Source organism: Miniopterus schreibersii, assembly GCF_964146895.1.
Source record: "Miniopterus schreibersii genome assembly, chromosome: 9".
In the NCBI taxonomy this organism is placed as follows: domain Eukaryota; kingdom Metazoa; phylum Chordata; class Mammalia; order Chiroptera; family Miniopteridae; genus Miniopterus; species Miniopterus schreibersii.
Genome location: NC_138118.1, coordinates 1,580,913 through 1,603,746, shown reverse-complemented (window position 1 = coordinate 1,603,746; position 22,834 = coordinate 1,580,913). Strand labels below are relative to the sequence as shown.

Genomic DNA, 22,834 nt, shown 5'->3' with positions numbered 1-22,834 from the left:
GCGCCCCCCCCGTACGGGCGCAGTGGGCCGGTCCCGGGAGGAGGGAACGCGAGGCCCCGCCCTTCGGCACGCGCGGCCAGCGTGCGGCGCATGCGCGCGGCGCCGGGGGCGGGGCGAGGGGCGGGGCCGGCGACGGCGGCCGGAGCGGGGCCGGAGCGCCCGGAACTCGGGCGGGGAGCGGAGCGGCGGCTGCCCTCCGACCGGCCCGAGGTGTCGCCCCCGCCCTGCGGCCGAGGAAGGCGGGGTCCCGGCTGGAGCGGGCCAAGTCGGGGTGCGGACGCCACGAGCTGACCGCGGTGCCCCGGTGCCCCGGCCTGGCCGGGCCGGTGGGCGTCTCCTCGGCAGCCCCCCCCGCCCCCCGAACCCCACTCTCGCCGGGACCTGCGCTGTGGGCCTGAGCCCCGCTCACCTCCCTGCAGAGCCCCTGACGACACGGCAGTGACGTAGTCCCGTTCTGACGTCACCCTACCTGCAGGGCTGTGACTTCTTACCGCTGTGACGTCACCCCTCGACGCCATCCCGTCTGCAAGGTGGGGACGTATTGCTTTTCTGATGCCCCCACGCCCTGTACGCAAGGTCGTGACGCGTTCTCGCCCTGATGTCATCCTGTCTGCAGGGGTGTGACGTGTTCTCTGACGTCATCCAGCCCCGAGGCGGTGACGTGTACCCGCTCTGAGGTCGTCTTTTCCGCATGGTGTTGCTGTGTTCCCGCTCTGACGTCATCCCATCTGCATGGCTGTGACTTATTACCGCTCTGACGTCACCTCTCGACGTCATCCCGTCCACAAGGTGGGGACGTATTGCTTTGCTGATGCCCCCCCACCCTGTACGCAAGGTCGTGACGCACTCTCGCCCTGATGTCATCCTGTCTGCAGGGGTGTGACGTGTTCTCTGACGTCACCCAGCCCACGTGGCGGTGATGTGCCGGCTCTGAGGTCGTGTTTTCCGCATGGCGTCGCCGTGTTCCCGCCCTGACGTCACCCTGCGCGCTCGGGGCACCCAGGGGAGGGGAGGGCTGGGCAGGGCACGCCGCCTGCACGGTCACACCGCGAGTCCGACCCGCTGTCCTTGGAAATCTCCAGGCTGCCGCCCAGGCCCGGGGTGGCTCAGGATCGGTCTGAGCACTTTCTTCCCCAGATGTCCTGAGTCCTTACCTACTGCTGCTGTTGCCTGCTAAGTAGAAAGCCGTTTTTAAGTAATTGTTAGTGAAATTGTTTTTTTAAAAAAAAACTTTTCAAGGAAATTACTGCAACACCCTCATGTGACATTAATTCATCTGGGGGGGGCAGACTCACACCAAGAGAATGTTCCGGCTGGGCCAGTGTGGCTCAATGGATTGAGTCCTGTCCTGCCCCAGGAGGTCAGGGTTCGAGTCCCTGTCAATGCGCATGCCCAGGCTTCAGGCTCCATCTCCAGTACGGGGTGTGCAGGAGGCAGCCAATCGATGTCTCTCTCTCATCGATGTTTCTATCTCCCTCTCCCTTCCTCTCTCTCAAATCAATAAAAACGTATTGTAAAAAGTTACATCACACACGCTCTTCTGTTGCTGCTTAAAAAACAAACAAAACCAAGAATGTCCTTCCATGTGGGTGAATGATAGATCTATATCATTTAATGGATGCAGAATGCTCTGTTTCTCACATCCCTTAATTTAATCAATTCTCTATTACTACACCTTCGTTTCAATTTAACAGTTACAGTGCTGCAGTGAAGCGGTCATCCTAAAAGAAGGGTACGAACGTCATGTATTCACAGGCCCATGCTCGAGGGTGAACTGTGTCCCATGCCTGTCCCCCACCCACGGACACATGCCTGGCACACAGTGCAGAAGGCCTAGGTCAGTGATTCTCAACTGGGGGCAGTTTTGCCCCCCCGGGGTGATTTGTCAATGTCTGGAGACGTGTTTGGTTGTCCTAACTGGACAGGAGATGGTGCTACTGGCACCTAGTGGCCGAGGCCAGGAAGCTGCTGAAACCTTGCACAGGACAGCCCCGCGACCGAGGTGCCCCGTGCAAAACGTCACCAGTACAGCCGCTGGGAAACCTGGTTTAAGACGATGTTGGAACAAACTGCACGTCTCACCGGATTAAAACATTGAAAGTTTCTCACACACAACTTGGTGGTTTGCTCGGCTGTCCCCCGAATAGACACTCAGTGCTTCTGTCCGTGAGCCATTTGCTGCCAGCCACACAGACGGGGAGGGAGCCAGAAGAAGCACCACTCAGGAGGTCCTACAGCCAAGTGCACACAGAAGGGCGAACACCCCCACCCGGCCGCTTCCGTTGGCCGGAGCCCAGTCCCGACGCCAACCCGAACTCAAGGGAGGCTGGGAAATGTAGTCTCCCTGTGTGTCCAGGAAAAGACTGAGGAATGGAAGGCAGCTTGGACATTTCTGCCTTTTTTTTTTAAATTTTCACCCAAGGATATTTTTTCCATTGATTTTTTTTTTTTTTTTTTTTTTTTTACAGAGAGAGAGTGGAAGGGAGAGAGAGAAAGAGAGAGAGAGAAACATCAATGTGAGAGTGACACATCGATTGGTTGCCTTCCACACCTGCCATTACGGGGGCCGAGGATTGAACCTGCAACCCAGGTACCTGCCCTTGGCCAGGAATTGAACCCAGGACCGCTCGGTCCACAGGCAGACACTCTACCTACTGCGCCAAACCCACCAGGGCTCTGCCATCTTTAGCTTTAAGAAAAATCTACAAATTAAGATTAGAGAATGCAATATAACATAAAACAAAATGTTCTTAAAGTTTATTTTAAAAATCCACGCTTGCACATAGCAACTCCATAGGTCGTTGCTGGATTCGGGGATATTGGAGAGAATCGATAGGTTCTTGTTCAAAGCAATCGTGTATTTAGTGTAGGCCTGTCTCGGACATGCCGGGTACCTTCCGCCTGCCTCTCTCCACCCTCAGATCCACAGTCCGTCTTCACCTGCTCTTAGCCCCGGGCCGCTGACCATGGATTATGTAAACAGACTCCCTGTACTCAGGCTTCCAGTTGAATTAGTGGCTGGGGAACCCCAGCAGAGAGAGGGGAGGAAGGAGAAGAGGAGTTGGGGCGTTTATTTCCCAGTTCCCGTCAGGTTGCCTGGCGCGGGCAGAGTAACCTCTGCAGCTCTCTCCTTCCGTCCAGGTTCCGGTCACCGTCCCTCCCTCCCATCCCCGGGGACCTAGGTTCTCGCTGACCTGCACGCCCTCCCCACGCCCTTGCCGGCCGCCGCTTCATAAGCCAGCCCTCTCGGTGATCCTAACTCGAGGGCGCTGCCTCAGTGGCGACCCTCACGGATCCAACGGACATGGAACCCTGATGGGGACATGGAGAGATGTTTCCTCTAAAACGAGATGTTGTCGGCCCTCACAAAACTAACCAGGACACGGACACACTAGCCGAAACCTGGGGAATGGATCCCAAATGCAGCGGAGATTTAGAGATGAGAGAAAAGGTCTTTGTGGGCCCAGATACGAAGGTCCAGCCGGTCCAGCAGGCGGGTTGTTGGGCGTGAGGTATAACAACCCCCTAGCACTGTTCATCGGGGGGAAAAAGCCCAGCTGATCCCAGAGGCTGGCCGGGTGGCCACCTTTGTGGCCTTGACACAATGAAAGTAAAACTGCGGTTATGAATCCTACCAACCGCTGTATGTCAAGCGCCCGGCAATGTTAACACGCCAAGGAATCCAAACATGTTTGTTTATAGAGTTGAGCGTTCAAACTTGGGGGGAGAAATGGCGCCCCAGCAGCCACTGTCAGCTGTGTCACACCGCGATCGGGCGGGCCACGCTTACCCCCTGTTCCTGTCCCCCCGCGCCAGGTGCAGGAGGTGCGTCCCGGAGCAGGCGCGCCCTGAGCTTCGGGAGGCTCCCTGCGCGCCGGGGCTCACCTTCCTGCAGGTGAGCTCAGGCGTCCATCAGAGATCTCTCTAGCAGACGATTTCCAGCGCTGGGTTTTGGGGAGCCTGCCTCAGCTCGCCTGCCCAGAGTGGACCCAGAAGGGCCTGGCCGTGGTGCCCAGGCCCTTGTCCATTGCGTGGAGAGTAAGCACAACGCCAAAAGGTCGGACGGACCGAAACTGCCAGCAGGATGCCTGCTCGGATATGGTTAAGCTTAGAGCCGCCATCGCCAGCGGCAGCCGGCACCACAGCCACATCGTCTATTCCGTTGTTACTTTGAGACTTTTCCCAGAGGGAAGAAATGGGCATCCAAAGAAAATGTGGGCAGGCATCACAGGGCAGGGTCGAAGGGAGAGTCGGGCTTCTTTGCTATAGATCATTTGAGCTCAGACAGTTCACCAGCTCGTGAATGAAGATCCTAAGCCGGGACCTGGTTCTAGACCAGAAAAATATAAACTAGACTAGAAAAATATAAACTCTCTGTCAGACCGACAGACTTGAACAGCCCCCCCCCCAGCCTCCAGCTTCCTGGTCTGTTTCCATCTGCAAGATGTTGTGAGTCAACCTGAATCCTCTCATAGAATATACTGAAGACGAGAACACTGAGGCCCAGAGAAGTCGGTTACCAGCAGAATTGGGGTTAAATCTATCTTTTTGGACTTACACTAATTCATTCTTTAAAAAAATTAAAAGGTGTGCCCAGTAGGGGGCGTGCAGGAGGCGGCTGATAGAGGTTTCAATGATTTTTTTTTTGTAAATTTTTTTTCATATATCTTTATTGATTTCAGAGAGAGGAAGGGAAAGGGAGAGAGAGAGATAGAAACATCAATGATGAGAGAGTCATTGATCGGCTGCAGCCCGCAACCCAGGCATGTGCCCTGACCGGGAATCGAACCCTGATCCTAGGTCGACGCTCAACTGCTGAGCCACGCCCGGCTGGGCTCTCATTGATATTTCTATCTCTCCCTCTCCCTTCCTCTCTAAAATCAATAAAAACGTATTTTTAATTTTTTTAAATAAATGAAAAAATTAAAAGGTGTCTAACCACTATGCTGTACACCAGAAACTAATAAAAATTAATGTTGAATGTACACTGTAATTGAAAAAAATAAAATTAAAAAAAATAAAAACTGGCAACTCCTCCCCCCCCCCCGAAATTAAAAGGATCCAAGTTTAATTTCATATAGACTAGAAGTAGAAAAAGATAAACTCTCTGAAAACAATGTTTATGGTATGGAAAATGTAACTTTCTTTAAGCTGGAAAGAGTTCATGCTTTATATTTTCATAGGTAATAATTCCCTTTTGGAATCAGTCGACAACCAAGAGATGATTTTTAGGTCTACACTCAGAACTTCCCGATTTTAATGTCTTGTGTCAGTTTTAATTTTCTGATTTAATTAGTTTCCTAATTAGAAGGGTTAAGTTAATTAACCTCATTATTTACTATATATTTAATGATTTCTCCTCTATCGGGAGTTAGTTAATTTTCAATAATTGGAAAGCTTATGACAGGAGGGAATGTCGCCGGGCTGTTCACTTACTGCTTCCTGATCGGCGTTGGGAACAGGACGATCGAGGGGAATTTTAGGTGAGGTGTCAGATACACGCACGCAAAGACTATTTCCCACTTGATTTAAAACACGGGGCATGGAAACTGGGGTTGGGATTCAATAATTTTTATCAAATTAGAATCCAATGGATATGCCTTTTTTTTTATTTTAGAGAGAGGAAGGGAGAGGGAGAGATAGAAGCATCAATGATGAGAGTCACTGACCGACTGCCTCCTGCTCGCCCCCTACTGGTGATGGAGCCCCCAACCCGAGCATGTGCCCCGACCGGGAATTGAACCAGTGACCTCCTGGTTCATAGGTCGCCGCTCAGTCACTGAGCCACACCGGCCGGCCTATACCTCTTATTTGAGGTTAAAACATACCCTGGAACACAGCATTTTATAACAAGGAACCTACCAGGCGATCTTAGAGATAATAAACTAACCACGAGGCACTGAAAAATACTAAGTAATTATCATAAAAGGAAACTTTCTGAAATTATCACGGCGTAAATGGCTCAATAACATACTCAGTTCCCCCCCCCCCCAGCTTGTAAATAGATGACATTTGGGGAAGACATAAGCCTACTAATATCTGCATGGCTTGTGGAAGTCCACCTGGTCTCGTCCCTGTGTGGTTATGTGTGTACAAATGTAAACAGTTTGTGGGTAACTGTGTTTCCAGGTAGCAATATACAGAAAAGATCAAATAATGACTTGTTTAGAGAACAAAAGTGAGGCTGTATCTACAAAATGGCTCAATTTGCCTTTTTTTAATCAACACTTTTAAAAATATATCTTTATTGATTTCAGAGAGAGGAAGGGGGAGGGAGAGAGAGAGAGAGAAACATCACTGATGAGAGTCATTGATCGGCTGCCTCCTGCTCGCCCCCGACTGGGGATCCAGCCCACAACCGGGCCTGTGCCCCGACCGGGAATCGAACCGCGATTGCGGGGTTCATAGGTGGGCGCTCAACCCCTGAGCCACGCCAACCGGGCTCCGTTTGTCTTTTCCCCCACGTTGAAAGTACCTTCTGCTGTGGGTGTGGATGTCCGGTCTCTGCAGGGCAGAGACAAACAGGGATGGGACACGTTTGCTCGCCTCTCCCCCACAGCACCCCAGCTCCCTGGGACCACCCAGAGGCTCCTCGGGGAAAGCTCGGGTGTCGGTACAACCTCAGACACAAACCTAACATGCTTAGTGAAGCAAAGGGGCCTGATTACAGACAATCCACTGCAGCTGAACATTTATCCAGCAGGAACGCAGGCGGTTCCCGGGCACGCCGACCAGGACAGAGCTTCATTCGCACAAACGGGCGGCGACCAGAGTCGGCCTGGGGGCCCCGGTGTGCCAACTCGGGGAGCCCAGGACCAGAAACTCACACGTGGAAGAAACGAAGACTATCAGCTAACAGGTGCGAACCGACCCCCGCGTCTCCTGACCCCCAGGCCGCCCCGTTTCCGCTTCCCCGTGATCACTCCGATCCCAGGAGTCCCTCTGAATGCTTGACCGTCAGGAAGACCGGGGAATTCGGGCTAATTAATTAGTCCAGGCTTTGAAATCCAGAGAGAGCAGGGCCTCAGATTAAGTGCAAACAACCATCCTAAGTAATATGTTTGTGGCACTTTCATTAAAATCTTCCCTCAAATCTTGGAAAGTAGGTATCTCCTGGCTGCCAGCATTTTCATCCCGGCTAATTAGGAAGTGTCCCCACATAACGGTCCTTCGGCTTGTGATACGCTCTGGGGCCCGGCGCCAGCTGCCGAGCCTTGATGGAGCTGTTTAATTTGAGCTTATTAGCTCGGCGCAGGTGAAAATGAATCAGGCCTGAGAGCAGCCGTTCCTGGTACATCAACTGTAAACGCCTATCGTGGAGCCGCGTTCGTGGAACAAAGGATGAGCTGTAATCTAAAAAAAAACTAAAAAAAAGCGAAAACAACCCCGTGTCTATCGTGACGAATAGAGGGATCTCAGGGTCATATTGCCGAGATATTAATAAAAACCCTCTTATTACAAGAAAGAGACACTTCAACACATGGTAACTTTCTCTGGGAACATTTGTTCACAGCAGAAAATGGTCCCAAAATTAGGTCTCTGGTGCCTTAAATAAGTGCAAATACCTTTCTCTCTCTCTGTCTCTCTCTCTGTCTCTCTTTTGTCTTCTACACGACCAAGAAGTTTAGACTTTAACTTTAGAACAGATTTAGAGACTGTGAAACTAAAAGGGTGTCATTCAATTCTGAAGACACTTTTATTAAGATACTAAAATATACTTTTTTTTAAAATCAATCCTCACCTGAGGATATTTTTTCCATTGTTTTTTTTTAGAGAGAGTGGAAGGGGGGGGAGACGGAAAGAGAGACGCACGGACTGGTTGCCTCCCGCACGCGCCCCGGCCGGGGCCTGGGGTGGAACCTGCACCTGAGGTGCGTGCCCTTGACCGGGCATCGAGCCCATGGCCCTTCAGTCCACAGGCCGAGGCTCTAACTGGCTTGGGACTCTTTCAAAATAAATAAAAAATTTTTTAAAATCCTCACCTGAGGATACTTTTTTTTACTGATTTTTAGATAGAGAGAGAGAAACATTGATGTGGAAGAGAGCCATTGATCAGTTATCCCCTGTATGCGCCCCGGACGGGGAATTCGAACCCACAACCCAGGTATGTGTCCTGACTAGGAATCGAACCTGCAACCTCTCGGCGCACAGGACGGGCCTCAACCGACCGAGCCCCCCGGCCAGGGCCTGAGGCTCTTAGTTTCTGAGCAGGGTTCACAAGTAATTCTTTCCTCGGTTATAAATCAGCTCTATTGTTTGCTTGTTTGTTTTACTTAAAAACACTGCCCCTTAGAAGGACAAAGGCGATGATAATAGTGCTCACTGTCGGGGGCACGTGGAGGCTATGGGGGAACCAAAGGAGCATCGCCGGGAGGAGGCAGGGACAGGCTTTGGCTGAACGGCCTTGACTTCCTGCTGCTCCAACGGTAACATCAGAAATAACGCCGCGGGTGAGTGTCCAGGACACGTGCTCAGCGTGCTCCCTGCCACTCGCTCGCTCACGCAGAACAACGCGCTCCGGGCCCCGAGAGAGAATGGAAAACAAGGCCTTGAAAAGCAAAAAATAAATAAAAAATACAAGCCCCAAGAACACAAAAGTGGTGTATTTTTATAGCACTTAGCCCGGGCAGCCGTTTTCTGTGATTACATGATTTAATAGCGTTTCTGGGTAATCCTAATACGTTTCCAAGGGAGAGAATTAGCAGCAGCCGCAAGAACTTTTATAGAAGCATAAAAACAACAGAGGCAGGACGTGGACCGTGCGGATCTCCGCGTCCCATTTCTGCGGAAAACCAACAACATTTCGGGGAATCCGCGTGCAGTGGCGACGTCAAAACCCAACTTGTACATTTTATTCCGGGCTCCGTAATGCGTGTTTCATTCCATGTCTCTACACGGCGTGCGCTGGAACCGAGGGAAGCGCCTCTGCGCCCCGCTTGGCAATGGTATTTACATACTCTTGAGGGTGGGCACGCTTGCAAGTCAGCCCGTCGATTCAGCCCGTTTCCTGAACACATCATTTATTTATTTTAAAAAATATGTCTTTATTGATTTCAGAGAGAGGAAGGGAGAGGGAGAGAGAGAGAAACATCAGTGATGAGAGTCACTGATCGGCTGCCTCCTGCACGCCCCCGACTGGGGACCGAGCCTGCAACCCGGGCATGTGCCCTGACTGGGAATCGAACCCCGATCTCCTGGATCCTAGGTCGACGCTCAACTGCTGAGCCACGCCCGGCTGGGAAAGCTATTCAATTTTTTTCAAAGGTATTCACCTTTATTCGCAAAAAGAATTCCGTGCTCATGCCCTGGCCAGTGTGGCTCAGTTGGTTGGGCACCGTCCTGGGCACCCAAAGGTCGCTGGTTCGCTTCCGGTTGGGGTGTGTGCAGGAGGCAGCTGATGGGTGTTTTGCTCTCATGTCGGTGTTTCTCGCCCTCCCTCTCCCTTCCTCTCTCTCTAAAAATATAAAATCAGCCTGGCCAGTGTGGCTCAGGGGTTGAGCGTCGACCTAGGATCCAGGAGATCCGGGTTCGATTCCCGGTCAGGGCACAGGCCCGGGTTGCGGGCTCCTCGATCCCCAGCAGGGGGCGAGCAGGAGGCGGCCGATCACTGACTCTCATCACTGATGTTTCTCTCTCCCCCTCTCCCTTCCTGTCTCTGAAATCAATTTTTAAAAAATAAACCTTAAGAATTAAAAGAAGGACTCCTACGTATCCACACTGCCGCTTGCCGTGCCCCCGTCCTTGCAGCTCCTCCCGACCTGCTTTTCTGTTCCACCCGGGATGGCCTGGGCCCACCTACTGCTCCCTCAGTGGCCTGCATAAGCCTCACCTCCGCACGTCCGTCTGGAAGGCAGGGGGCCCTCAGCAGCGCCTTCCCCTGTGGCGAAGCCAGTGGGGGCCACGGCGCCCCGGCCCAGCCCAGGCGCTTGCCGAGGGCAAAGGAACCACCCCCTGGACGGCTGTGAATTCCGCCTGCGACCATGTGACCGGCTGTGGAAACAAGACCACGGCAATTTCGAGCATTTTCTCATTGCATTTTTTTTTTTCTAATCTTCGCTGAGGATTGATTCTCAGAGAGAGGGAGAGGGAGGGAGAGAGAGAAACATCGATGTGAGAGAGACACGTCGATGGGTTGCCTCCCGCATGGGCCCCAACCGGGGCCAGGATCAAACCTGCAGCCCAGGTACGTGCCCTTGACTGGAATCGGACCCGGGACCCTTCAGTCCGCAGGCCGATGCTCTAACCACTGAGTCAAACCGGCCAATGCAAAAACATAACCTTTTTTTTAAAAAAAAACACAAGTTTGCGAGGCATTGTTTAATGTGTTTGCACCTCACTGGGAGACGCTGGGACTCGCACGCCCGCTTCCGCACCCCGCCTGCGGCGATGTGTTGTCCCGGTTTAAGTTTCCAAAGAAAATCCAGCCGCACAGAGGCGGAGAGCTGACCAGCGGAGGGGATCTCAGCTGTCTTTTCGGACAATTACAGATATTTTTGCCCTGATGGAATTTCAAAACACAGCACGCGGCCGCTTTTTTTCCAGGTTCATCGCCGCGTGGAACCTGAACTCGCGCCCTTCCCGTTGGTCTCTTTGCCCCCTTGAAATGGATCACTTGTCCTCTGTGACTCTGTAGCATCACCCCCCCCCCCGGTCCCTTGGACGATACTGGGTCACCGAGTCACCCAGACCGTCCCAGTCTGGACACGCGATCCCAGTCTGGATACAGGATCCAAAACAATATCATATTTGTGAACACCGGCCTCAGCCTCATCGGAACAGCCCTGAGCACCGGGAGGCCGTTGAGTCTCAGGGCAGGTGGGAGTTCCCCCCGGTCCGACGGCCACTCGAAGCCTCGGGTTTCCTTACGGTCAGCGAGTCTCACTGGGGGCTGTCTTTGAAGCGAAGGTGGCTTCCTTTATCTTGAGAAAATACCCGCCACATGGATAGCGGAGCCTGAATCGTGGTAGTTTATTTGCTGGGAGTTCTTTCAAGTAAAAACAGTGTTTCATTAAAACAAACCAACCAAAAAAAGCCGTGAGTTTGACTCACTTCATTTTAATGGTATCATTTCTCTAGAGACCCGATCTCCCAACACAGCCACGTCCCGAAAGTTCAGGGGTCAGGACTTCGGCACACGGATTTCAAGGGAGGAGTTCCCGCCGCTTCGGCCCAGGGGTGGTGAACGGAGGGACCGTCCCTCGAAGCTGGCGTTCGGGGGGCTCTTTAGGGCAGGTGGCAGCTTTGCACCCACTCCTACTTCTTACACTGAAATTACAGCCCGGCTCTGAGATAAAAAGTGGGAAATCGATTAAAAAAATTATATATATATGTATATGCATGTGTGTGTGTGTGTGTATATATATATATATATAAATATAAATAAGAATATTTACCTTAAAAAAAAATTTTTTTAAGCCAGAACGTCCTGATGTTTCCTCCGTGTCTGGATGAGATAAAGCAGAATTTCCCCGAGACTTTGCTCCTCCTGGGAACACTCCAGCGCACGTCTGCCTTGTGTGGGCATCTTACTTACCCCTTCACTCTATGACACTCCAATTCTCACAAAGTGTCCGCAGTTATCTCCGGCCGGGCCCCTTGCAAGCCTGCTGCTCACTTAAATATCAGCAAGGCTGCCGCACCCACGGCGCCCGCGGGGAGTGTAGCTGGAAGCCCAGGCTGCCTTCGGGGATCCAGACGGAGAGACACCATCGCCAGGGCCCCTCGTTCCTCCAGGTCAGGGACCCTGAGGCAAGAACTTGGCAGAATTGCTCAGAGCATTTTTAATTTTTTTTTTATAGAGAGAGGAAAGGAGAGGGAGAGAGAAACATCAATGCTGAGAGTCATGGATCGGCTGCCTCCTGCACGCCCCCTGCTGGGGATCGAGCCCGCAACCCGGGCCTGTGCCCCGACCGGGAATCGAACCGCGATCTCCTGGTTCCTAGGTCGCCGCTCAACCACTGAGCCACGCCGGCCGGGCAGAGCATTTTTTGTTTTCCAAAGAAGAGGTTCCATAGTTTATATCTTATTCCGGTTGGTCCAGTGACCCCAAGCAGGCAAAGTGCTGGAAACAGGCACAATTTTTGCCCTTGGCAGGAGCCACACGGCAGCATGGCACACAGCCAGCCACCACCTGCTGCGCTAAGGGGTATTTGCAGAAGCATCGCCGCAAATCATCGCACGTTTAACGAACAGCATCCTCTTCGGCGTTTCCTAACTGCGTCCTGTCCTCCGGGTCCCCGGGCAGGGGGAGTCCGTCCCGCTCTTTGCACCATTAGAAACCGAATCTCGTAACCAGACGGGTGTCTCCTTGTCAAATAGCTTAAAGGCTTCTGGCCGTACCTGTGGGCAGCCCACTGACAGGGCGCAGGAGTTCATGACACCGGTTGTAAGCGCTTAAAAAAATGGTTAGTTCCCTGGCTGGTGTGGCTCAGTGGTTAGAGCTCCGGCCCACAAACGGAAGGGTCCTGAGTTCGATTCCCGGTCAAGGGCACGTACTTCAGGTGCAGGCCCGATCTCCAGTCCCAGTCGGGGTGCTGGTTGCAGGTGGCAACCAAGCGATGTGTCTCTCTCACATTGATGTGTTTTCTCTCTCTCTCTCCCTCCCTCCCACTCTCTCTGAAAAGCAATGGAAAAAATATCCTTGGTTGAGACTTAACAATAAAATGCTTAACGCCCCTTTACTCTCTTGGTGTCCTCGCGGTTTGCATGTTCCCATTTATCTCATCTCGCTGGGCACATGCCCATGTGGGCAGCACTTGGCACCACCGCTTCCGGGCGGGAGCTTCCGATATTTTCTCGGTTACGATGGATGCATTAGGGGCGTGCGAGCCTGTGTGGGGAAAGAATCAAAGGCTCCCCCTCTGAGTCCGGTGGCGCTTTTCGGACAGCTTGTCCCCCGACCCTCCCTCCCCTGGGAGCACAGTGAGTCGAGCCCACCCAAGGGCCTGCGCGGGTTCCCTGAGCTTCAGGAAAGCGGGTGAAACGCTCTGGCTCCAGCGCACCTCAGACGCCTCGCCAGGAACATCAGTTACCCGTGTCCTGCCTTCTCCCCTTGAAGGAAAACCGCCTTTTAAGGGGAGCACTGGGTGGGGGCGGGGGCGGGGTGTCCGAGGAGGGCAACCCCGAGCTGAAATCTTCCGGAAGAAAAGCCAGAGGCCTCATCTTAGACCCTGACCTCGAACACGCAGGCTGAAGACAGGCGCCTACGCAGAGCCGGGTCCACTCGGGGCACCCAGAGCACCCCGAAAGCAGGACCTGGGTAGGGGGCGGCGGGAGGAACGCTGCAAGGAGGGTTCATTGTAAACTTGCCCCGCCTCGGGGTGCTCATGGGGGGGCAGAACCATGGACAGCACCCAAGGCAGCGCCGGCTCGGGCGCGGAGACGCAGCAGCACCACGGACAGCGCCGCGCGCGCGCCCAGGGCGCGAGGTGGGGAGGGGCGGCCCCGTCAGCTGATGTCTTACGTAGGCTGGGTCCCCAGTTTGATCGAGCAGGTCCGGTGGGCAGGCTGGGGGTTCCCTCTCCGGGGCGGGGGCGGAGCAGGCGGCAGGTCCCCGAAAGCAGGTCCGCGCTCGGCTTCCCCGCGCGCGCGCGGTCGGGGCGCCTGGCGGGGGGCGGGCTCGCGGGCAGCGGCGCCCCAAGTCCTGCTCTGACGCATCGCTCTTGAAAGACACCCACGCGCTCCGGGCGCCCCGCTTCTCCGGGACTCGGGAGGCGCGCGCCTGCGGTGGCCAGCCCGGCGAGGAGCCCCGGGCGGGAGGCAGCTTGGGCAGGCCCTGGCTCTGCTCGCTTAGCCTCGGGGGCGCAGACCTGCCCGTGCGTAGCCCGGCGCCGTGCTCTCCGCCTCAGAGACTCCCTGGCAGCAGGTGGGGCGGCCCGCGCGCGGTCCCTAGAAACCCTGCCCCCGGCCAGGGTGCAGACTCCCGGATGCGCTCCAGGCGCAGTGAGCACCGTATGTCCTTCTGAACGCTGGCCCCTCTGCACGCCCCCTGGTCGGGTCTCCTGACCCCGAGATGGATCTGCCCGGGAACCTAACCACCTTCCTGCCCACCCCCCCGCCTCTGGAGACCAACCTGAGCCTGAGCACGGAAGAGCCGCGCCCCAGCCCCTTCCGCCTCTCGGCCTTGGGCGTGCTCCTGCTGATCCTGCTGGGCTGCCTGGTGGCGGCGACCTTCTCCTGGAACATCCTGGTCCTGGCGACCATCGCCCGCGTGCGCACCTTCCACCGCGTCCCCCACAACCTGGTGGCGTCCATGGCCGTGTCGGACGCGCTGGTTGCCGCGCTGGTCATGCCGCTGAGCCTGGTGCACGAGCTGTCCGGGCGCCGCTGGCGTCTGGGGCACTGGCCGTGCCAGCTGTGGGTGACGTGCGACGTGCTGTGCTGCACCGCCAGCATCTGGAGCGTGATGGGCATCGCGCTGGACCGCTATTGGTCCACCACGCGCCACCTGGAGTACACGCCGCGCGCGCGCCGGCGCGCGGCCAACGGGCTGATCGCGCTGACCTGGTCGCTGGCCGCCGTCCTGGCGCTGGCGCCGCCCCTGCGCGGCTGGGCAGGGACCTACTCGGAGCGCGGGCAGCGCTGCCAGGTGAGCCGCGCGCCCGCCTACGCCGTGCTCTGCGCGCTCGGCGCCTTCTACCTGCCGCTGGCCGTGGTGCTCTTCGTCTATTGCCGCATCTACCGCGCCGCCAGGATGCGCCTGGGCCTCCGCAGGAGCACCGTGCACCCCAAGTCCAAAGCGGCGGAGGTGGGTGCCCCAGACCCTCAGAGCCCCTATGGGCACCTGGCCGGGCGTCACCTCCGGTACCCCGCCCCTCAGGGGTGGAGAAAGGGGGACTTTTTAGGGGTTTTTCCAGGGGGGGTCGGGGGGGACAGGAGGGGGAAGGGATGGGGGTTGGGTGTGGGGGGGACCAATAGAAAGCATCAGACTGACTTTGCTGGGACGTGCTCAGCATCCCTGAGCCCGTGAGGCCTTTATCTCCTCTGATGGGTTATTTCCTTACATGTGAAGTGAGGGGTCTGGGCCACGTAATTCTGCAGGGTCCCCTTTGGCTGTAAAATTTAGAGCATTGGAAGAAGTCGGTGCCTGGGGCTACAGGGTCAACGGGCAGCTTCCTGCGCTTGGGGGGGGGGGTCCAAGCAGGAGGGAAGGGGCAGGTGGTGACATGACTTGGCAGGAACAGCAGGCCACACAGATTAATATTTCCACCCAGTCCATTTCTTTCTTTGCAAGTTAAAGCAACTAATTTTGCAAACTAGGGTCTCTCCCAGGTTACCGCCTGCTGCATCCTCCTGCAGGATCGAGGAGGTTGTTACCCCCCCCCCAGGGCCGGCCTCTGTTCGCCGACTCCCTGCCTCGGCTGCAGTCTGGGGCCAGCCCAGGACCCCTCGGGCGGCATGTGCAGCCGAGGGCCACTTGTTTGCTTCCCTGGTCACAGGCAAAGCCTCAGGAGGAGATCTCTGAGGCATGCAGGCACCCAGCCCCTCTGCAAGCGGCTTTAACCGGTGACAACTGGGACTGCAGCCGTGAGAGGTTTTCTATTGTCGGCCCTGGGGGAACGAGGTAAATGTGATTAGGCCCCCGGAGCGCGTCTCTGCGGGTGCCACAGACGAGAGCGGTGACGACGTCATCTTTGTCACACAGAGTTCGGGCTGGCAAAGGAGCTGCACGCCTGCCGTGAGCTCTGCGGGGAGTTAATTCCAGCCACGGTCAGGCAGTGGAGCCTGGAGGGACCCGAGGTGCAGGTTAGGGAGGAAGGCGAGAGCGTCCCTCGAGGGGAAAGGGGGATGGGAGTCCGAGGCTGCCTGCCCTTTCATCCAGACGATGTTCTCAGTCAGGGGGGATTTTGGCCCCCCCAGGGGGCATTTCGGGTGTCGGAACACATTTCTGATTATCAGGACTTGGGGAGAGTGTGCTAATTTAGGCACCTAGTGTGCAGAGACTGGGGATGGGGCTGAACTTTGTCCAAGGCCCCGGACAGCACCCCCACAGTAAAGAATTAATTATTCAGACCAAAATGTCCATACATTTGCATCTGAAAACCCTGATCTGTTAGATCTCTAAACCGAACGAAGAGGGTTGGTGGGCTAGAGGGCCACCCAAGTGCCCAGAGAGCATGTGCATGAACTTCCACCCCAGCTCCAGGTCAAGAAGAGAGGCCGGCTGGCGGCCTGGCTGCCTCGGAGGCCTTTCTCAGGGACCCTCTCCTGCCCGTCTGCAGGTAAACACCATTTACAATCAGCACCAAGCACACTTTATTTTTCAAAATATGTTTCTATTGATTTCAGAGAGAGGAAGGGAGGGGGCAGAGAGAGAGAAACATCAATGATGAGAGTCATCGATCGGCTGCCTCCTGCAGGCCCCCCACAGGGGATCGAGCCTGCAACCCGGGCCTGTGCCCCAACCTGGAACCGAACCCTGACCTCCTGGGTCCTAGGTCGATGCTCAACCGCTGAGCCGCGCAGGCTGGGCTCAAACACACTTTAAAAGGGAAACGCAGGTGCAGCCTGTCTCAGGGCTCACCAGGAAGGATCAGGGCTCTCACGGCTTTGGAAATAACAGGCACAAAGCGTCGTGACATCTTTGTGGTTTTCAATCTATTTTTCAGCACGGTTTCATTTATTTCTCTCTTTCCTGCCAGATAACTTTGAAAAATGCATCCCTCGCGGCTCTGCGAGGCCTCTAAGGGACCCCAGGGCTCTCCCTGTGGCATGGGGCTGCCTCTGAACCAGGAGGTCACAGTTCAATCCGGGGTCAGGGCACAGGCCCAGGTTGTGGGCTCGACCCCCAGTCAGGGGCGTGCAGGAGGCAGCCGATCAATGACTCTCATCATTGATGTTTCTCTCCCTTCCTCTCTCTAAAGTCAATAAAATATATACATATTTTATTTATTTACAATATTTATATATATTTTTATAAAAATTTTTTTATATTTTTTTTTTTTAAAGAAAAGAAACAAAGAATTGCCTGACGAAGCCCCCGCCTTAAAACCCGGTAATCAAGGCGTCTCCTTGCCTAAGGGAGATGCCAGGCTCCCTCGGTCCAATTAGCCAGCACATCCTCAGAGCTCACAGGCAGCCTCTGAACTGCACGCTGCACACAGAGTAAACCCCCGGCGCGAACAAAACCCACCAACATTTCTCCACTAGTCGGGTCACCGTCACCCCTCCCCTTTTCACCCACCAGTCTAACAGCGTCCGACTCACTGGATATAACCCTCAGCCCACGGGGGCAAAAAAAATCTCTCGAGTGTCTTCCTGTGACCGAAGAAATGTCTCTGCCCCGAACGGAATGCCGATACCCCGGGGCCGGGTCCTACCTTCCTGTGGTTGGTGCCGAGGGGTGTTATGGTCAAAGCGACAGGGACAAGAGCAGGTGCGACACACAGCTCGTCCAGTCTCACTGATAAAAATCCAAAATTTTTTTTAACAGAAAGGCAGAGTGTCCAATGGCCGAACATGTAAAATTACTAAAATAGGAGGCAGGCGAATAAACTAATAATGGGAATGTTTCAGAATCATTCTTTTTTTTTTTTTTTTTTTAATGTCTTTATTGATTGCAGGGCGAGGGAGAGAGAGAAACATCAGTGATGAGAGTCATTGATAGGCCGCCTCCTGCACGCCCCCTGCTGGGGATCGAGCCCAGAAGCCGGGCCTGTGCCCTGACCGGGAATCGAACCCCGATCGCCTGGATCCTAGGTCGGCGCTCAACCGCTGAGCCACGCTGGCCAAGCTCTTTTGGTGTGTTTTTTTAACTTACTCCAAGTCAACTTGCTTGTTCCCTCTTCAGACAACAGAAACTGTAGGCTGGCGGGTCCCTTGCTCTGTAACAGCCCGGAGAGCGGTGGCCCGGGGACATCCACATCAGTAGTGAGCTGCGTGGTCAGACATCTAAACAGAGAGACTTTCCCCGCGGAAGGTCGGGGGGGGGGGGATCGGCTCTTTACGAGGATTACGCTTTGCTTCCGCAGAGGCCCCCGGCCCAGGAGCCCCGGACGCCGGCCCCGGGCGGCGGAGGCAAGGCCAGCTTCCAGGCCGAGGGCGACACGTGGCGGGAGCAGAAGGCCGCGGTGATGGTGGGCATCCTCATCGGCGTGTTTGTCGTCTGCTGGGTCCCCTTCTTCGTCACGGAGCTCGTGGGCCCCCTGTGCTCCTGCGACCCCCCGGCCACCTGGAAGAGCGTCTTCCTTTGGCTCGGCTACTCCAACTCCTTCCTGAACCCCCTGATCTACACGGCTTTCAACAAGAGCTACAAGGACGCCATCAAGGGCCTCATCCTCAAGCACCACTGAGTCCCGGCACCGGGACCCAAGAAAGGGCTAATCCCGAAACTCAGTGAAACCCTCCGTGTTGCCCGTGGCCCCCGCCCCGGCCGGTCCTTCGGGTTCCCCGGGGCGGCCTCCCGAGCCCCCCCGCGCCCACCCCCTTTAGCCCATCCACCTGCCTGGTAGCTGCCGCCTCGGCCCAGCACGTGTCCTTCCCTCTCCCAGACCCCGCTTGGCACCGGCCCCGCGCCTGGGGAGGCAGCCGGGCGGACGCGAGGGAAGAAAGGGAACAGGACGGGGCAGGCTGAGACCGGATTTGAAGTCAGTGAGAAGCTGTCATGGGACAGCTCGGGGCGGGGGTGGGGGCAGGAAACCGTCACCCCAAGTGCCGTGAAACAGTCCCCATTCCCGTGGTCCCCATCAGTGCCCCCTGATATTCAGTGTGTGTGTCGCCGCCGTGTTTGACCGCAAAACGTTGCCTCTAAACCTAATAAAGGGCCTAGCTGCATCTGCAAGACCAGGGGGTGCGACTCTGTGCGGTGGTCTCGTGGTGGTCCATTTTCTCTGTTTGTTTGGTTCGGGGTTTTGTTTGTTTTTAATCTGCGCCTGAGGATATTTTTCCCATTGCTTTTCAGAGAGAGTGGACGGAAGAGAGAGAGAGAAACATGGATGTGAGAGACTCACCGACGGGCTGCCTCCTGCACGGGCCCGACGGGGGCCGGGGATCGAGCCTGCCCCCCAGGGACGTGCCCTGGGCTGGACCCGAACGCGGGCCCTTGGGTCTGAGCCCCTCCGGCCGGGCAGGGTGAGCTTTATGTAAAGAACGTGCGCAGGCGCGGCTCGCTCCAGGCCTGCGAGGTCGTGGCTGACGATGTAACTGCAGGCAGCCCGCCTCCGGGAGCACATCCGCTGCGGCACCCTTAACATTTTTCTTACTTCTGCCCCTTGAGGCGGGACGGGTGGGAAGATGACATCGGAATGGAGGGGGACACCTTTAACACCTGTTCCAGCTGCACGTCCGCGCGGCGGGATTTCACTCCGCGACGTCGCGTTCGGTGGCTGTCTCATGGGTCGAAAACAGATGTATTCCCTGCAGACTTTTCATTCCGTCGAAGCTTTAGGAAGACGTCCCGCATCTGACTGCTGGCTTCGGGTTCCCCTGGGCCCCCCCCAGGACTCTGCCCACCTTACCTAGAAGCATGTCGCTGTTCTAATGTGAATTTCAGCCTCCTACTGGGGTTGTTATTCCTAGTTTCCTAAGGCAGATACATTTGTTGCCGTAACTATTCAACATGTATCCAGCACCTCCCGGATGTCACTTAGAGAATACATTGTATAAATACACCCGCAGGAGCCGCCCGGAGCCAAGGCCGGCGGCCGGGGGAAGGGGGAAGAGGCGATTAATTCCATCGCAACACCCAAAGTCGTTGACGCCTAAGTAGGAAATATGACAAGAGGCGAACGCTGGTGGTATCGAGGGTGCAATTCTAATATGCGGGCCTCATGTTCGCGCCTGGCGGCTGGGACAGGGCGAGCGGTTAGCCTGCCAGGGGAATTGCTACCCTCCGCCCTCCGCCAGGCGCAGCGCTTAGCGAGGCGGCGAGTGCCCTGGGGGGGTCTCTGACGGGACTCTCCACGCCCGCCCCGTCCATGACCGGCCTGCGGGGGCCCAGAGGGGGAGAGACCTGAGACTCACCTCTGTACCACTAACGCATAAACGGGCTCACCTTCGCCCAAGGGCCCGTGCCGACGCCCATCGTCTAGGCGTCCCCGGGCTGCAGGTCCTCCCAGGCCTCGGGACCGGCGCCTCTAAAAGACGGTTGGTTCGGAAAACGCTGGCGGAGGACGGTGCTCCCGGCTCTGCTCCACCAGCTCCTCCCAGGCCCCCGGCGGGCGCCGCGCTCGGGACTGAGGAGGGAGGGCCTCCTGCGCCTGCGCTCACACCCCGGCGCGTCACCTGGGCACACAGGTGATTGCAGTAGAGCGGCGGCCCCGCTGGCGGCCTTTCCCAGCCCGGCTGGGTTCCGCCGGCCCCTCAGAGATGCCAGCCCCTGTGGCCGCTCAGAGGCGGGCGGAGGCCCTGAGCTCCTGGGGTCCTGGCGCAGGTGCCAGCTCCCTGTCCCCAGGGGTCTCGCTGCCCCTCTGGAACGCCCCTCCTGGGGGGGTCTCAGGACAGCTCGGGGACTCCTCCCGAGATCTCGATGACCTCGGTGGACCTGCTGCCCCAGCCCGCGGGGGGTGGGGACCTGTTCCCCTGGTTCCCGTCTCTGGGGTTCTGCCACCAGCCGTTGGCCTCTTCAGCTCTAGCTCCTGACTCAGGAGCCCTCCTATTAAGTTCTCCGTCACCAGCTGGTGACCCACCTTCCGGGCCAGCCCCTGAGCGGACAGGCTCGCGGGGGTGCCGGTGCAGTTCTCGGGGAGCCCTCTGCTCCCAGCATGCCACAGCCCCGACGAGGGGGTGTCCTCTGTGGGTGGCCCCAAGTCTGGCTGCCGTAGACTCTGCCCCAACGGCCCTTGGGTGCTCTGGTCTTTTGTGACACCCTGTGTGGCCAGAGCAGCTCAGGGGCCCAGGTGGGAGAGCTGAGCCGTGGTGTTCACCCCGACAGCCACCTCAGGTTCCCAATCCATCCCTTCGGGTCGGGAAACTGAACCTGGGGCAGCCCTGGGCCCAGCATGTCCCCCCAGAGTTCGTATGTCTCACAGGGGGCCTGTCGTTGGAGAGAGGGCAGCTGGGGGGGGTAAAGGTCAAACGAGGGCGGAGGGCGGCCCTGATCCCGTGTGACCCGTGTCCTCCTAAGAAGGCGAGATGAGAGCCCAGACACCCCGAGGGTGGCCCTGCGAGGACATCGCAGGCGGGGAGGGAGGCCTCGGGACGAACCTGGGGCTCGGACGCCCAGCCCCCGGGCCGCAGAGACTGAACTGACTTTGTTTCACTTCGGTGCAGCAGCTGCTACAGTGACACACGAACACGGGGGGGGGGGGGGGGGGGGGCTTTACAGCAAGGACGGCGGGTCAGAGCCCTGCCGGTGACCTTCCCGACGTGGGGAGGTCAGAGCTTCAAGGTCAGCTGAAGGAGGAGGGGTCTGGTTCACCCAGGCAGACAACCCCAACCCCCGGGCTGGCATCGGAGGCTGCCGTCCCTGTCCGAGGGCCCTGACCAGGCACCGTGAGTGGGCACGGAGGTCCTGGCCCCAGAAAGGGCCTGAGGTCACGGGACCGAGGAGGGAAGAGGGGGTGCCTCTCACCTGCTCTCCTCCCCCCTCCTCCCCTCGAGGTGGGTGGTTTCCCCCCAGTTTCTCCCTTTAATTTTTACGGCCATTTAGTTTCCCGGGACCGGGCCATGGGGAAGGGTGCCGGCCGCTGCCCAGGGGCCTGGCATCAGCGGGAAACCGCAGCTTAATAACACGGCCCCTTGTTCTTTACAGCAAAGGGCCGCCTTCCGGTGCCACCGGATGTGACCCTCTAGGGTCTTTCTGTCAGTGGGCAGGTTGTCTTACGAGCTTAGCTGTCTTTCTGTATTTTGGGGCAATCTCATGCTCTAGGGAGGCCGAGGGGGGACGGGTCCAGGGAAACGACTCCTGCCCGAGGCTGGACGAGGCGCCGTCCGTCGGCTCAGCCCCACGTCTCAGGGAACAGACCCGGCAGCCCCCTGCCCCGTCCGCTGGGTCGTGGTTTGAACCAGGCCAACCGGGGAACAGGAGGGGGTGCTTGGCGCCGCTGGAATACGGTGGGAAGAGGAGCCCGGCCGGCGTGGCCCAGCGGTTGAGCGTCGACCTAGGATCCAGGTGATCGGGGTTCGATTCCTGGTCAGGGCACAGGCCCGGGTTGTGGGCTCGATCCATGACTCTCATCATTGATGTTTCTCTCTCTCTCCCTCCCTCCCTCCCACTCTCTAAAGACCAACGGAAAGAATATCCTCGGGGGAGAATTACACACACACAACACAAACCAGGAGCCTGGGCCTGACTCTGAGAGCGATTGTGTGTGCGTGTGTGTAGGTTTCCACGCGTGTGCGTGCGTGTGTGATTTATGGGAATGTACAAGGCTGCGCTATTTTGTCTAATGGTTTCACTTTTCTCTTTTTTAAATTTTTATGACATGTACTGGGGTGGCCTTGGTTCATAAAGTGATGTACATTTCAGGGGCACAATTCTACAACACATCGTCTGCATGTTGTTTCCTGCGTTCACCGCCCCAGGTCAGGTCTCCTCCCATCACCACGTGTGCCCCCTGCACCCGCCTCGCCTCCCGCACCCCCTTTCCCACCACACGGCGGCTGTAAGGCTGCGAGATGCCCGGCCGGCTGGAGGCCCGGGCTCTGCGAGCTTAGACCCAACCGGGAGGCAGCACCCACGGCCCGGCCGACGCCTGCTCACTTGTCCCCCCCAGGGCACAGGTGCCCCCTCTTTCCGTGGGCGCAGTTTTCCCCTCCACGTGGCCGTTTCTCCTTCGCGCACGGGCCCCTCACCCTCTCACCCACGGGGGCTCTGCGTCGGCTGCAATGCCCGGTAGGCCCCCTACTCCCCTTCTCCGTGTTCTTCGCCGTCAGGGTCTCGGAGACCACGAGACAC

General features: G+C 56.9%; 1 protein-coding gene across 1 annotated transcript; it reads left to right on the top strand.

The window, feature by feature from the left end:
* Positions 1 to 13,700: 13,700 nt before the first annotated feature.
* HTR5A (5-hydroxytryptamine receptor 5A) lies at positions 13,701 to 18,798 on the top strand. Its single transcript, XM_081147397.1, has 2 exons — positions 13,701 to 14,746; positions 17,970 to 18,798. Exons 1-2 carry the CDS (start codon positions 14,012 to 14,014, stop codon positions 18,288 to 18,290), a joined length of 1,056 nt encoding a protein of 351 aa, XP_081003523.1. The 5' UTR covers positions 13,701 to 14,011; the 3' UTR covers positions 18,291 to 18,798.
* The last annotated feature ends 4,036 nt before the right edge of the window (positions 18,799 to 22,834 follow it).

Bases quoted from the DNA above. Each gene is read 5' to 3' on its own strand.
- HTR5A (XM_081147397.1), top strand. From the start codon at position 14,012: ATGGATCTGCCCGGGAACCTAACCACCTTCCTGCCCACCCCCCCGCCT. The intron at 14,747-17,969 runs GTGGGTGCCCCA...TTGCTTCCGCAG, and splicing joins CCAAGTCCAAAGCGGCGGAG to AGGCCCCCGGCCCAGGAGCC.